The 13,308-nt window shown below is 38.4% G+C and overlaps 1 protein-coding gene across 1 annotated transcript in view; it reads right to left on the bottom strand.

The window, feature by feature from the left end:
* Positions 1-13,308, bottom strand: part of Plcb1 (phospholipase C beta 1) — a 784,962-nt gene that overhangs the window by 233,032 nt on the left and 538,622 nt on the right. Inside the window, exons 5-7 of the mRNA XM_023718574.1 lie at positions 9,091-9,170; positions 7,252-7,305; positions 5,604-5,679 (exon numbers count right to left, since the gene is read on the bottom strand). Coding sequence (XP_023574342.1) covers positions 5,604-5,679; positions 7,252-7,305; positions 9,091-9,170 — 210 coding nt within the window. The remainder of the gene's footprint in view (positions 1-5,603; positions 5,680-7,251; positions 7,306-9,090; positions 9,171-13,308) is intronic.

Genomic DNA, 13,308 nt, shown 5'->3' with positions numbered 1-13,308 from the left:
TGTATAAGGAAGTAAGTAGCATAAAACATCTACCCATTCCTGGGCTATTTAGCAGGTTTTTGAATAAAGTTTTTTAAAAGTGATGACCCTAGACCCAGACATGATTAAACGAAAGTGTAATTTCCAATTTTATGTCTTTTTTTTTTTTCAAACAAAATTCCTTTTGGTTTCAATGATCTGACAAATAGTATTTTCATAAGTAGCACAGCACCACCATTATTTTTAGATTGCTCATGGTCCTACTATTTGGGAAACAAGTCATCAGTATAAAAGGCCACTTCTAGGGCTTATGTGCTCTATTTGGTTTAGGCTGTCATGGAAACCGGAAGTGTGTATTCCAGCCTTTGTTGACAGGAAGAACATTTTTTCATGCATTTTTCCTATTTCAGGTATATGTTTATATGATTATTTTTATTTTCAGGCTCTTACACAAAAGAAACTGTCCCCTCCTTTTACCATATCCCTATATTTGGAAGAGTGCTTTTATAGGAATCTTTGAAAATCATTGTCTGAGTTGCTATGAGCAATCGTATGCTGCTTGCTAACAGATAAGAAAACTCAGTCGCTGCTTGGCAGATAACAGGAGACCCATATTTCTGAAATGAATGAAGAAAGTAATGTTTCCTTTACTGAGTCTATTTATGGTGAAAGAGAAACATCTATATTGCAAAATAGAATTTTGAGAAAACCAAACGTCACAAGGATCATTTTACACAGGGCAATGTTTTATACAATTAGACTTTGACTACTTGGGCACAAATTCTGAAATCATCAGCCTAGGAATCAAACAAAAGAACAACGAGCAATTCTCATAAATGGTTTCAATGATGTTTTGCTACTCATAAAAGGAAAACAAGTACAACTTGTAGACAAGTTTCCAAAACCCCACTGACTCATAAACAGAAAGAAATCTCTTTGGTCACCTACTTTCTGAATCTGAGACTTATCTATGTAATTTTGTTGATAGTCAGAAATGACTTGGTCTACCCCAGTGTTTGGCTATAAGCCACAATGAAAAGAAAGATTTACAATCTATAGCAGGGCTGGGAGTGTAGCTCAGCGGTAGAGTTTGCCTTGCGGGCTTGAGGTCCTGGGATCAATCCCCAGCACAGAAAAGATAATAATAAATTGTAAAAATAATACGCAGTGCTGCTGCTGGACAGCTCAAGTGCATCTAACATTCTTGGGTTTTATGAACTTCAAATGTGCTTTCCTATTTTCTCTATTAAATAGAACTCATACCCCTTCTCCTTAACTTCACCCACTACACATACAAATCATTTTTATCTAAAAATATCACTTATTGTCTTCTCTTATGAACCTTTTTTATTTTCATATTTTAGGGAAGGGTCTATAGGGTGTTCAGGATGTCAGTACTAGATCGTACTTGTAGTGATTCTTCTGTTTACAGCCTCCCAAGAGCTGGGATTACAGGTGTGTTTCACCATGCCCAGTCTCAATTGCCATCTCAGTGCGCCCTGGGGGTGGGGCTGGCAAAGCAGACCTTGGTTTTTTTTTTTGTTTGTTTTTACTCAGCTTAAAAGCTCTTCCTTTGGAAAGCCTTGCCTTACCAAGAACTGGGCTTTGTCTTATTAGCACGTGTGGCTGGTCTGATACTTTAGCACTCACGTAAACGTGCTCAGTTCTAAGTTCCCTTCTTCCTTGCTACCCTGTGGATATATCTAAACTGGGACTTGTGTGCTTCTGTTTCACTACTCTAACTCCAGTGTGTCATATATAGTAGATGCACATGGAATAGTTAAGTGAATAAATGTAATTTTTGAGAATGATAGGAATTGATAATACAGACTTGTGCATTCTCTTTCGGTTAAAGTTTCAGATTTAAATGAGTCATTTACACAAGAGTAAATAATGTCATAGGACAACATGATTTATTAAAAGATAACCTTTATTTATGTACTAGCTATGAATCAGGATGTCTACTTTAATCATGGCCAAATTAATGAGACAACGCAAATGAACACAACATTGTTTTGGTTGCCTGTTGAATCAGTTAAATCCCCTGTGACCCCCCCTCTGCTGGCCAGACCCCTCTTCCAAACAGCAGAATCAGCTATGAAATTTTCAGTTGAAAACTTATGATTGAGTCACCTTCCAAAGCTCCACCTCTGAACATGAGACCTTCAGGGAACATTTTAGATCCAAATCACAACAGTATTCCTTAGTAAAATCTGAAGGTGTCTTTAATTGCAAAATAATGAGTTTTCCTTTCCCCATGTGTGACAATAAACTTAGCAAAGATATATACATGAACTATTTCTTATCTCCTTCATTAAAATGCAGCCAACAGGCCAGTGTTAGAAAGATGCAACAATGCAATCTTAAATGTCAGCAATCTCATTTTAAAATTAATCAGCCTTAAATCAAGATAATTTGGGACAAATAAATTGTTTTCGGTTCTCAGAGAGCTGGTGGACTGAGTGGTAATTTTCTGAATATGGAAAGGTTTTCAAAGGTCTCACTAAAATACATTTGGATTATTTATAGAAGGACAGTAATTGCTTTCGATATAGTGTAACTTTTTAACAATTAGAGTAACTCGAACTTAACAACTGTAATCTCCAACGGAGTACCCTCGAAAGGAATGCACTGTTCCAGTGGATCATGTCAGCCAGGATCCAAGTTCAAGTGCATTAATTATCCCTAACAATGTGCATAACGATAATGTTTCAAAAACTTCAACAGGATATCCCCTGGGTTTCTGGTAACGTATCTATTTACGGAAAACAATTAAATCTAGTTTGAATGATAGTTAGCTGTGGCTAAGGCGACCATTTATGAAGAGCTATCTACCATGTGTACCACCTCTTTCTTCTCTGGAATGTTTAAAGTACTTCTTCTTCACGCACTGAGAATGTTTTTGCTAATGTGTGACTAGTGCCTATATTCACTGATTTGTAGCTATGAAATTACTGCATGGATTTTAAATGTAGTTTTGATGTGTCATGGGCAGTTCACAGAAACCATCAGTTCCTGTTCTAAAACTGTATTTGGTTTTTATCCTTTCAGAAAAGTCTTCTAATTCCACAAGTCTTCCATGTAAATTATATGGTAGCATAAATAATCAGCTTTCAAAACTACAAAAGAGTTTGTTTATATTTTTAAAATGTCTTTCATTTGTTTTTTGAAAATTGTCATTACATGTAATCTGCTAACAATAAATATCTTTTTTTCCAACTCAAACATAACTCTTGCTATTTGAATCTCATTTTCCTCCTAAAGTGTCTCCCATGGTCATTGGTCTGCAGTCTGAACCTATAATAGATGTACTGGATTGGAATGATTCAACTCGTGTTGTTTGACTGCATTATCAGAATTCAATTGTTTAGAAAAATTGCAATTTGCAGAGAATTGACCGAATGGATTTTATTTTCTACTCCTTCTCTCCCTTAGCTAGATGTAGCATATTAAGCTAGAAGTTTTGATCATTGTATTTCACAAGATATTATCCAGAAAAGAAAAAAAATAAAATAAAAGTGATCCCAAAGCAAAGACTTGTTTGCAAACCCAGCTCTCCAGCTTTCTCTGCACTGGATTGCGGTGCTGCCCCCTCGGTTGTTCTCACAGCACAGCTCTTCCTAGCCTCCGGCTTTGCACACATTGTGTGCTTTTCCTGGGACGAGCTTCCCTTTTTTTCAAGGGCAGCATGCCAGGTTTCTTCTTTTAGTATTACTTTTCCAAATTTACAGATATATTTGTGGATATTTTTTTGACTAGATCCCCCAGAAAACTCTATGATTCTTTAACCCTGGACTTCAACTTGTTCATCACCACATTTTCTGTGCCCATGGGTTCCCACTAAGAGCTCAAGAAATATCTGAGGCAGGGACAGGACCTTCCCTGTCATACCTTTTCTGCTCTGAAGCGTCTAGGAAAGCATTCACAGCAAATAAGTTCAAGCATTTTCTTTTGTATATTGAAGTGATGGGAAAAGTGTTTTTGCCGTTTTTTAACAGCTCTTTTTTGGAAAAGTGATAGGGAAAAGGCACTTGTTTTTTTTGTGAGAACTAGCAAAGTTCTTAATAGACTTTCCCTTTTTTTGTAAAGCATTCACAAAAGAAATGGTTGACAAACTTAATAAACAGGACTCAGGACTTTGGCACAATTCAAGCATAAGTTTACAAGTGGCTTCACCATTTCATTCAATGAAGTTGAAACACTGTTAGAGAGTTTTGTGAAGATTAGAGTTTTTTTCCTATAGAGCCAGTGTTGTCTATAGGCAAGTGTTTCCTTGTTGCTTAGATACTAGGCTAAAAATAATTTAAGACAGAAAACAGTGCTCTACATATAGCGTGAGAAAAAGGATTTATACGACAGACTGTTATCAGAGAAACAATGGGAACATAGTCATTTCAGAGCCAGCTACGTAGAAATGACTTGAAATGAAGGCTGATTGCTTTCTTTTAGGTGGTTAAAATATGTGGAATGCTTTATTAGGAGTTAGGATTTTCAAAAACACTTGCATATTTGTCTTCTCACTGAACCACCAATGAGCAAAGTAGGTGGTCTTTGAAAGAACGTATACTGTATTTATAAATATGTTATTATAGCAATTTTTATATAACTTACAAGCCTTAAGATTCAAAATTTTCTGCAAGCAGGCACAGGGGCCGGGGTTTGAGCCCCGGGCCTGCCATGCCAGCCCAGTCCCCAGGTCACGCTAATACGGAATTTGAGACTAGACGTGGTGACGCACACCTGTGATCCCAGCTCTTGGGAGGCTGTAAACGGGCAGATCACTATGAATCTGATCTAGTAGTGACACCCTGCCCGTGCTGTAGACCCTTCCCTAAAATACAAAAAAAAAAAAAAAAAAAAAAATTCAAATTGTATTTATTTTATGTGTGTGTGTGTGTGTGTGTGTGTGTGTGTGTGTGTGTGTGTTTAGTACAGGGTCTACAGGGTCTCACTATACAGATCAGACTTGTAGTGATCCTCCTGTTTTCAGCCTCCCAAACTCTGGGATTATAGGCGTGCACCACCATGCCCAATCTCCATTGCTGTCTCAGCATGCCCCAGGGGCAGGGCCAGCAGGACTCAAAATTTTAAAGGAATAAGATACAGTTAGTGTTTCCAACATATTCCTAAACATAATGGCTTCACATTATCACTCACTCATAAGTAGAGATGTTAAATTTATTGTTCATGATTGGTACAATTATTGAAGATAGGTTTATTGTTCACATTTAGAACTGTCTTCTTACTATTGGTGACTTTGGGGGACAATTTTTTACGTTAGTTGGTTGGATTATTACTGATTTGTGTGTGTGTGTGTGTGTGTGTGTGTGTGTGTGGTGTTGAGGATTAAACTCCAGATCTCACACAGAGTTACCCACTACACCCACTGAGCCATATTCCCAGCCTTCCCTATTGAATGTTTAATCTATGAAAAGCAAGGGTCCCTGGGATAATAAGAAAAAATGAATATAATAATGGCTGTGTGCACTGTAAACATTAACACTTGAGTTGTGGGTTCCTTAATTCTATAAAAGTCTGTTTAAGGGAACACCGCGGCACTGTGTACTTAGTGTGAGTTATTAGGAGCTATTTCACTTGCTATTATTGTAAGGCAACATGCTCACCCGTGAAGATGGAAGACTACAACCCTCTAACGCAGTTTCAACTCGCTTTCGGTCTGCTGAGAACAAGCGATAGATGCTGTGAAGTAAAGAATGAGAGATGTTTAAAAGGCATAAGGATCGCAACACTTACAGCTGATGCTAACTCAAATTATTTCATTGTATATAATAAAAATGCATAAATAATTGTAACAAAATTATTTATTATAAAAGTATTTAAAATATATTATTCAAATTATTATTATTGATAGTCAAATTTATTAATAAAAATTATTGTAAAACCTATCCAGTGCTCATCTTTACAGAATGAAATGATGCCCTTTCCTCCATATATCTGAATCTCTGTTTTCAAAGATCTATATGTATACACTTTAAATATTGAGGTCACTATTCTGACCCAATTAAAAACTATTATAATAAATAAATAAATTCATATCAAACACTAAGTCAAATAACCTGCCTAATATTCTTCCCTTATTAGCACCAGACAAATAGCTCAGAGGATTAAAGTGCCTGCAAAGCAGGCACAGGGGCCAGGGGTTCAGTCCCTGGGCCTGCCAGCACGTGGGATGCACTGAGTCAGCAATTGAGACTGGGCGTGGTGGCCGCACCTATAATCTCAGCTCTTGGGAACCTGTAAACAGGCAGATCACTATGAGTCTGATCTAGTAGTGAGACCCTGAACACCCTGTAGACCCTTTCATATATATATATATATATATTCATTCATTGTTCCCTTATTGCTACCCATAGGTTGTAATCTTAATTATTTAATATTTTTATTAGTAGAGCTCATCAATAGCATGTAAGTCAAAGGTTTAATACTTTTGGACAGTATAGTATAAAAATGTACTTTCTTTATCTACTAACTTAGTTTTAATAAATAGAACTTATATGGGCAATTTAACACAATGACTTGGATTTATCAATTCTAGTGATTTAGACAATTTCCCATCTGAACCTCACCCATCCCACTGTGTCTCCCTTAGACTGGTTTTGCTCTATAGTTTTCTTCTTCCTCCTACTCTGCTGTGTTATTTAAATTCCCTGCCTGCCACCTGTGGGCACTGGCATTTGCATTCCCTCCTCTAAGGCTAACACCATCTTGAATGATGGTATTGAGGGGCTGGGGAAATTGCTTAGTGGTCTAAATGCCTGCCTGGCAAGTGTAAGGACTCAGGTTCAATGCCCATCTTCACATGCCATGCCAGCTCCCATAGCCTGAGTGCACTGTGCCACCCCAGTGCCTGGCATGCTGGAAAACGCCTATAATCCCAGTGCTGGGGAGGCTGAGATAGGAGGATCACTGTAAGTCTGAGCTACATAGTGAGACCCTGTACCAAATAAATAAATAAAAGATGAAGCAAAAAGAAAGATGGTGTAGAGATCACTACATTTGCTAGCCTGGACTAGACTGGCTCTCAGAGGGGTTGGGCTGTTCTCCTCCTACTTCCTCCAGCCCTTTCTTGAGTTGGTGTTTCTTGAAAGTGATGCCATAGGAAAGGAGCCCCAGGGATGGGGCATGTTCCCACCAGAGACAGGCATGGTGGCGGGTGTGGTTGCCACAACTTCCCCCTTCCCCCTCAGACTGCGGCACAGATTCAAGTCTTTGAGAGGAAGATAAATAATGGGAAACGCTCATGAAGCTTACTTTTTCAGAGGAATGCGTCCTTCTGGAGTGACTTGCAGTTTAAGTTTAGTGTAGCTGTTGGAGAAGCAGAGAAACATGTGTTTCATTTTTTTTTTAAAGAACATTTTATTGAAGAAAAAATACAGAAAAAAGGGCCCATGGTCATATGCACTTTGTTGGATCTGCATCCAGATCAAGAAACAGAATGATGCTGCATGGCAGGCCCCCAAAAACTCCTCTCACGCCCCCCTAGCCCTGCTGAATCTGTCTCCCCAAACTGTTATCCTGCTGTCAGACAGCGCAGGTCACATGTGTCTGTCTTTGTACCTTACATAGATGGGACCATGTTTTTCTGTGTGTCTGGCTTCTTGCATTCAGTACTATGTGTTTGTGATCCATCCCTATTTAGCTTATAATTGTGAATTATTACTTCTCATTACGCTATAGGATCCCACCATATGAATAAAGCAACTGTATCTCTGTCTTCAGCTAATTCTGGACACACAGGTGGGGCCATCGAGCAACAGAACGCTCAACTGCTGCCCATAGATCAGTAAATGGGGAAACTGCACCCACTGTGACCCTGAGTACCCAAGACCATAGCTAAATGTGCGTGCGAACTGATATTGGCAATATTTCCACCAAAGACAAGATCTAGAATGTCCACAGCAGCCGTCAGAGGGAGACACCCTTGTGGCAGACATTTGCAATAGGTAATAGGTATTCAGCCAGCATCTGTATTTCAGGTGCCACATCCAATGTATCTGTGTCTTTCGACTAACACTGCCCTGAAGAACAGGAGATCTGGAGATTTGGCATGAAGGCTAAATATGACCAAAGACAGGGCAAGAACACCTTGGAAGAAAGGAAGGGAGAAGGTGGAGGCTGCTAGAAAGGATCTTTAGCAAACTCAGGAGAGGGGATAATTCCACCAAAAGACGTTTAAATAAAGACCTGTGAGTACTGACTAAAAGTAAAAGGAATTCATAGAAGTGCACAAGAGACCTGTGGTTGAAGGGCGAGGAGCAAACGCTGGGTAGGTCTTGCACTACTACAGAGGGAAGAGAGAAAGCTATTCAGTAAAACAGAGGACTACTGATTAGTGTTGCTGCTTGTGGTTTTGACTTAAAGGCTGCCCAACCTCCTGCATGACCACAGCTTCCAAAATGAGCACAGCCAGCCTTCTGCGCTGCTCATCTGGCACGCAGTGTTATTTCTCTTGGTCAGATAATTATTAGTAAGGCTGCTGCCATTCCAGGGTGATTTGCTAATCTGTTTTGCTTTTCACTCCGCTCCCTTTTTCTGTCTGCCCTTTCCTCTACATCCTTTCTCTTTGTCTTTTCTAACTAATACTTGCTGTGATCATGGACAAGTGCTGAAATCAGGACATCAGCCTACCGAGTGAGGAAGCCAGAGACTTTACTGTATCATCTATAAGTGATCTCCGTCTCTCGAGAAATGAGGAGGAGCGTGCGCTGTTCATTCCCGTTTTTAGATTAACAACTGAGAAGACCTAGGTAGATGCAGAAACTGAGAACTCGCTGAAATTCGTAATCCCTAGTTCTGCGCACAGCCGCGAAGATACGCAAGTGTCTCCTTATTGTGTGTCCGAGGCCCTGACACTCAAGAGGACTCAGCCCAAGCACGATAGGGATATGCGGCTTGGAGGAAAGAGCGATCTTTCTTGGAAGTCTTCCAATTCCCAACAGTGGAGCTATCAGTTCTCTAACAAATCCCACAGGGAAATTTATGTTTATCAATGTGAGAAGCCAGCGCCGCACGAACAAAAGACTCACAAAGGGGAAAGGAAACTGACTCACAAGAAACAACACCCTTAGCAATGCAATTATAGCAACTTACGCTTTTTCCAGAAAGGCGTCTCTGGACATGTTCTGGGCCAAGAGGTTTGTTGCCAAACTGAAAACCTCTTTTGTCCATTCCTGAAAAATGCAAATCACACTTGCATTAGCGTGAATACTGTACGGTCCTAAGGCATACTGTTAGTTTGCCTTCCAGAGAGACTCAGTTCAATCTAGATACAAAGCCCCCTCGTCGGTTTTCTCTTTTCTTTTTTCAAAAATAGCACAATAAATTAAAATCTCTGAAATCCCTGAGTGAATACGCTTTTCCTACAAAAATGTTCTTTACATATAAACAGTTTTTTGGTTTTTTAAATCCCCCCTAGTGATAGAAAACTGCTATGCTGTTTGCAAGAACTGAATGCATTTTTATTATTTTCCTCGAAATATAAACATATAAAGAATAATTTAAAAGTTTAAATATGATAAATGTATTTTAAAATGCAAATATACTGTTCCTCTTTTGCTACATAGGCAAAAGCAGCTATAATAGGGGTCTTCACACGTTAGCTACAGTTCTAGAGATTCTCTAAGCCACTTGCAATCTGTCTTCGTGTGTGTGTTACTCTTTCCAAATCAAGTCCTCTGTACTTTCCTCATCTTACTCCATAATTTTTACCACTCAGTAGTGCTCTCATTTGAACAAAAGGAAAATGAAAAGGTACATTTCTCCCAAGAGATGATTGAATAGTCATTTTTTGGTGATAATTTAAAACACATAGTAAATTATCTGGGCGAAAATATTTTTCCATCAGTAAAAATGACATGATAGTTGGTTAACGGTTGGCTAGTGTTGCAGTGGATTTGGTTCTCTTCTAATAAGCAATATCTTGAAATGTCACAACACTACGGCATTGTACTCTTATCTAGTTTTAAAATTTAGTAATGCTTTTTATAGTTATTATCTATAATACTGGATCTATAAATATTTAAAACTATCTTCTTTATTTTGAAATAAGATAAACCCTTTTATAATATAGTGATCTTATTTTTCTTTCTTTGATTTTTTACTCTAAGTTTCTTTTATGTGATACACACATAGCCAGTCTTGTTCTCCTTTGGTCAGCCACTGCCTGGACGAGTTTGTCTATCCTTTTGTTCTCAGTTTGTATATGTTCCCAAGGTTAAAATAAGTCTCTTGTTGGTTTTTTTCTTTTTTAAGTGAGTTTAGTTAATCTCTTTCTTTGATACAAATTGACTGGGGAATTTAACCTATTTACATTTAGTTATGGATAGGGAAGGGTTGCTGACTGACTGGCATTTTGTCAATTTTTTTATTGCTTAATAGTTCTTTTCCCACCAATCTTGCATTATTTCTTTGTATTTCTTAAGAAATAATGTCTTCTTATGCACTGGATGTGCAACCTAGCCTTGTTATTTTTACTACTGATTTGTTGGCCTTATGGCATGCTGTTCTTATTGTTGTTCATTTGCATTTTATTTCCAGATTTAAGCCACTGATAGTATCCTGTCATGTAAATTGGTAATATTTTTGATGAAATTGAAGGAAAAGGTGGCTTACAGTAATGGGAAAGGAAGGAAGTTTTTAGCAGTAAAAATTGCAAAAAGAACCAGAGGTGACCAAAAATATTAGAAATCACAAGATGAATTGATCCAAAAGAGGGTAGAAGAGAGGACAAGTTGCAATAAAAAAGTAGAGTTGAAGTCAGAGTATGAAGGGCATTTAGCAGCTACTTAAGTTGTCTACAGATAATTGAGTAAAACATGTAATATGACTAAAGGCTTTAAAAAGAAAGAAAGACAGCAGGCGAGGAGAGTCAAGGCTATGCTGTAAGCTGCACAGATGTGGCCCTTAACCACAATGTATTTTCTTGGCTAGATGCGGAAACACCTAGCAGAGGACACTTAGTACTTTAGTGTGGTACACCTCTGGGTGTGTCTGGGGGGATCACAGAGGTGTGATCTTGGGCTGTATAATTGGTCCCTTTCCTTTTCTTCTCTGGCACTCTTTGTTCTGCTTTGCATCTCAACCACCACACACTAAGCACTGATCCTCCCCCATGGGGCTCCCTTCCCCTATGGTGCTTCTGCCTTGGAGCCACAGACATGGACTGACTTCACTGAAACCATGAGCCGAGTTACAACTTTTCTATGAGTTGCTGGAGTCAGGTTTCTGTCCAGCAACTGAAAAACTGACCAAATACAGAAGATCAACTGAAAGCTATGTCAGGGATTAATTTGAGGCTAAGAAGCAAAAGAGAAAAAACAACTCTTGGCTTGCAATAGTGTAGGTGATTGCCTGGCAAGTGCAAGGGCCTGAATTCAATCCCCAGTTCTGCCAAATAAATAAATAAATAAGTAAAATAGTGTAGGTAAGAAATTCTGAGGCTTTTCATGCTATATACTGTTGCCAGACAATTCAGAAAAGACAACATAGGATGGCTATGGGGAAAAAATAAAATGACTGGCTACCAAACTGGATGTACATAGGAGAAAACATCAGAATATCTTTTTTATAGCTTTAAAATTAATTTTCCTCAAATTAGACAATTTTGAACAGAGTAGAAACTATTGACATTAGTTTAAAAATGTTTCTGATATAATATTTGGGGGGATGAAGACCAAATTTTGGACATTTCCAACTCTGTGGTGACTTTGTGCATCACATAAGGATTTATAACTGAGGTCAGTATACATTTTTGTATGCTTACTGGCAGCCAATTCACCACCAGAAATAAGTATAGTAAAGGAATGACAAACAGCTGGTAAGACTGTCAATGCATCCAGTCCAACAGAAATGTCTAATGTGAGACACATATGTAACATAGAATTTTCTAGTTGCAATATTTTTTTTTTTTCTTGCGGAACCAGGGATTGAACTCAGGCCCTTGCACTTGGCAGAGACGCGTTTATTCCACTGAGCCATCTCCCCAGCTAGTTGCAATATTTTAAAAAATGAGAAGAAATATGTGAAATAAAATACTCTTACAACGGTATTTTATTTCTTTCCATCTTTCAGAAAAAATTATTATTATTAATATTGTGTGTGTGTGTGTGTGTGTGTGTGTGTGTGTGTGTAACCAGGGATTGAACTCAGGCCCTTGCATTTGCCAGCCAAGCACTTATTCTACTGAGCTATCTCCCCAGCTCTGCACAAATATTATTTCATTATGTCATTCCTATCCTGAAAATCCAAAATTCAGAATGCTCCAAAATTTTAATCTTTTTGAGTACCTCTGTGACACCACAGTGGACATTTCACCTGGTCTTTTGTGACAAATTGCAGTCAAAATTTAGGTGGACTAAAAATGCTGAATAAAATTACCTTCAGGCTATGTATGTAAAATGGTAAATTTTATATTTCTGCTTGGGATCCGCCCCCAACATTTCTTATTATGTATATGCAAATATTCCAAAATTGGAAAAAAATCTAGAATCAACACTTATAGTTCTAAGAATTTTGGATGAAAAATATACAACCTGTATAAATAAAACAGTGAATTAAAATATTATTAGTAAGATATGTTTATATGTTAAGCCTTTGAAATGAAATGCAAATTTTATGTTTTCCAGACTATCTCAATTTCCACTAGTCATGTTTCAAGTATTCAATAGTCACATTGGTTCCCACAAGTTCTATGGATTCCTAGGTTTTTCTATGGGTCTTCATAAAGCCAGCTGAAGGACAACATCATTAACATCTTCACCACATAGCTAGAGAGAGCTCATCTGGAAAGAGAAGTATAGATTGTTTGCATCACATTCTTAGCATGTGAGTGTCTCAATTCCCACATACAAAGTTACTAGACTCTAGTGGCTTGATGTAGCCTTTTGTATACTTTTAAGGTCTGACCTGGGTCCAATAACTGGTCCAGAGACTAATGCAATGACTAAAGAGCTTCAGGAGCACCCCATATTCTTGGCTGGGATTTTGTCTAGGGCTATCTTTTCCTTGGCTAAAACAACACATGGCTTATGTTGGCTTTCCCAGAAGCCAAATCTTAGTCAAAGACTTATGAGGATTTATTTCAGCATGCTCTCTGCCAACATTCCTAGAGGGATGAGCAGGACTAGGAAGGGAGGAGACAGGAGTGTAAGGTGCACTAGCTTTGGCCTTTCGTGTATACAGCACTTCAGAGTTGAGTTTTCTGATTGATCAGGAGCAAGGGTGCTGGAGTATAAAAATCGTGGTGCCTGTTCATTAGTGTTAGTTATGGACAGCTAGAAGGGGATGGAAATGCCCAGGCATCTCCTACTC

Source organism: Octodon degus, unplaced genomic scaffold (assembly GCF_000260255.1).
Source record: "Octodon degus isolate 3935 unplaced genomic scaffold, OctDeg1.0 scaffold00060, whole genome shotgun sequence".
Lineage (NCBI taxonomy): Eukaryota > Metazoa > Chordata > Mammalia > Rodentia > Octodontidae > Octodon > Octodon degus.
The sequence above is the reverse complement of the archived record's forward strand: the minus strand, read 5'-3'. Positions and strand labels throughout refer to the sequence as shown.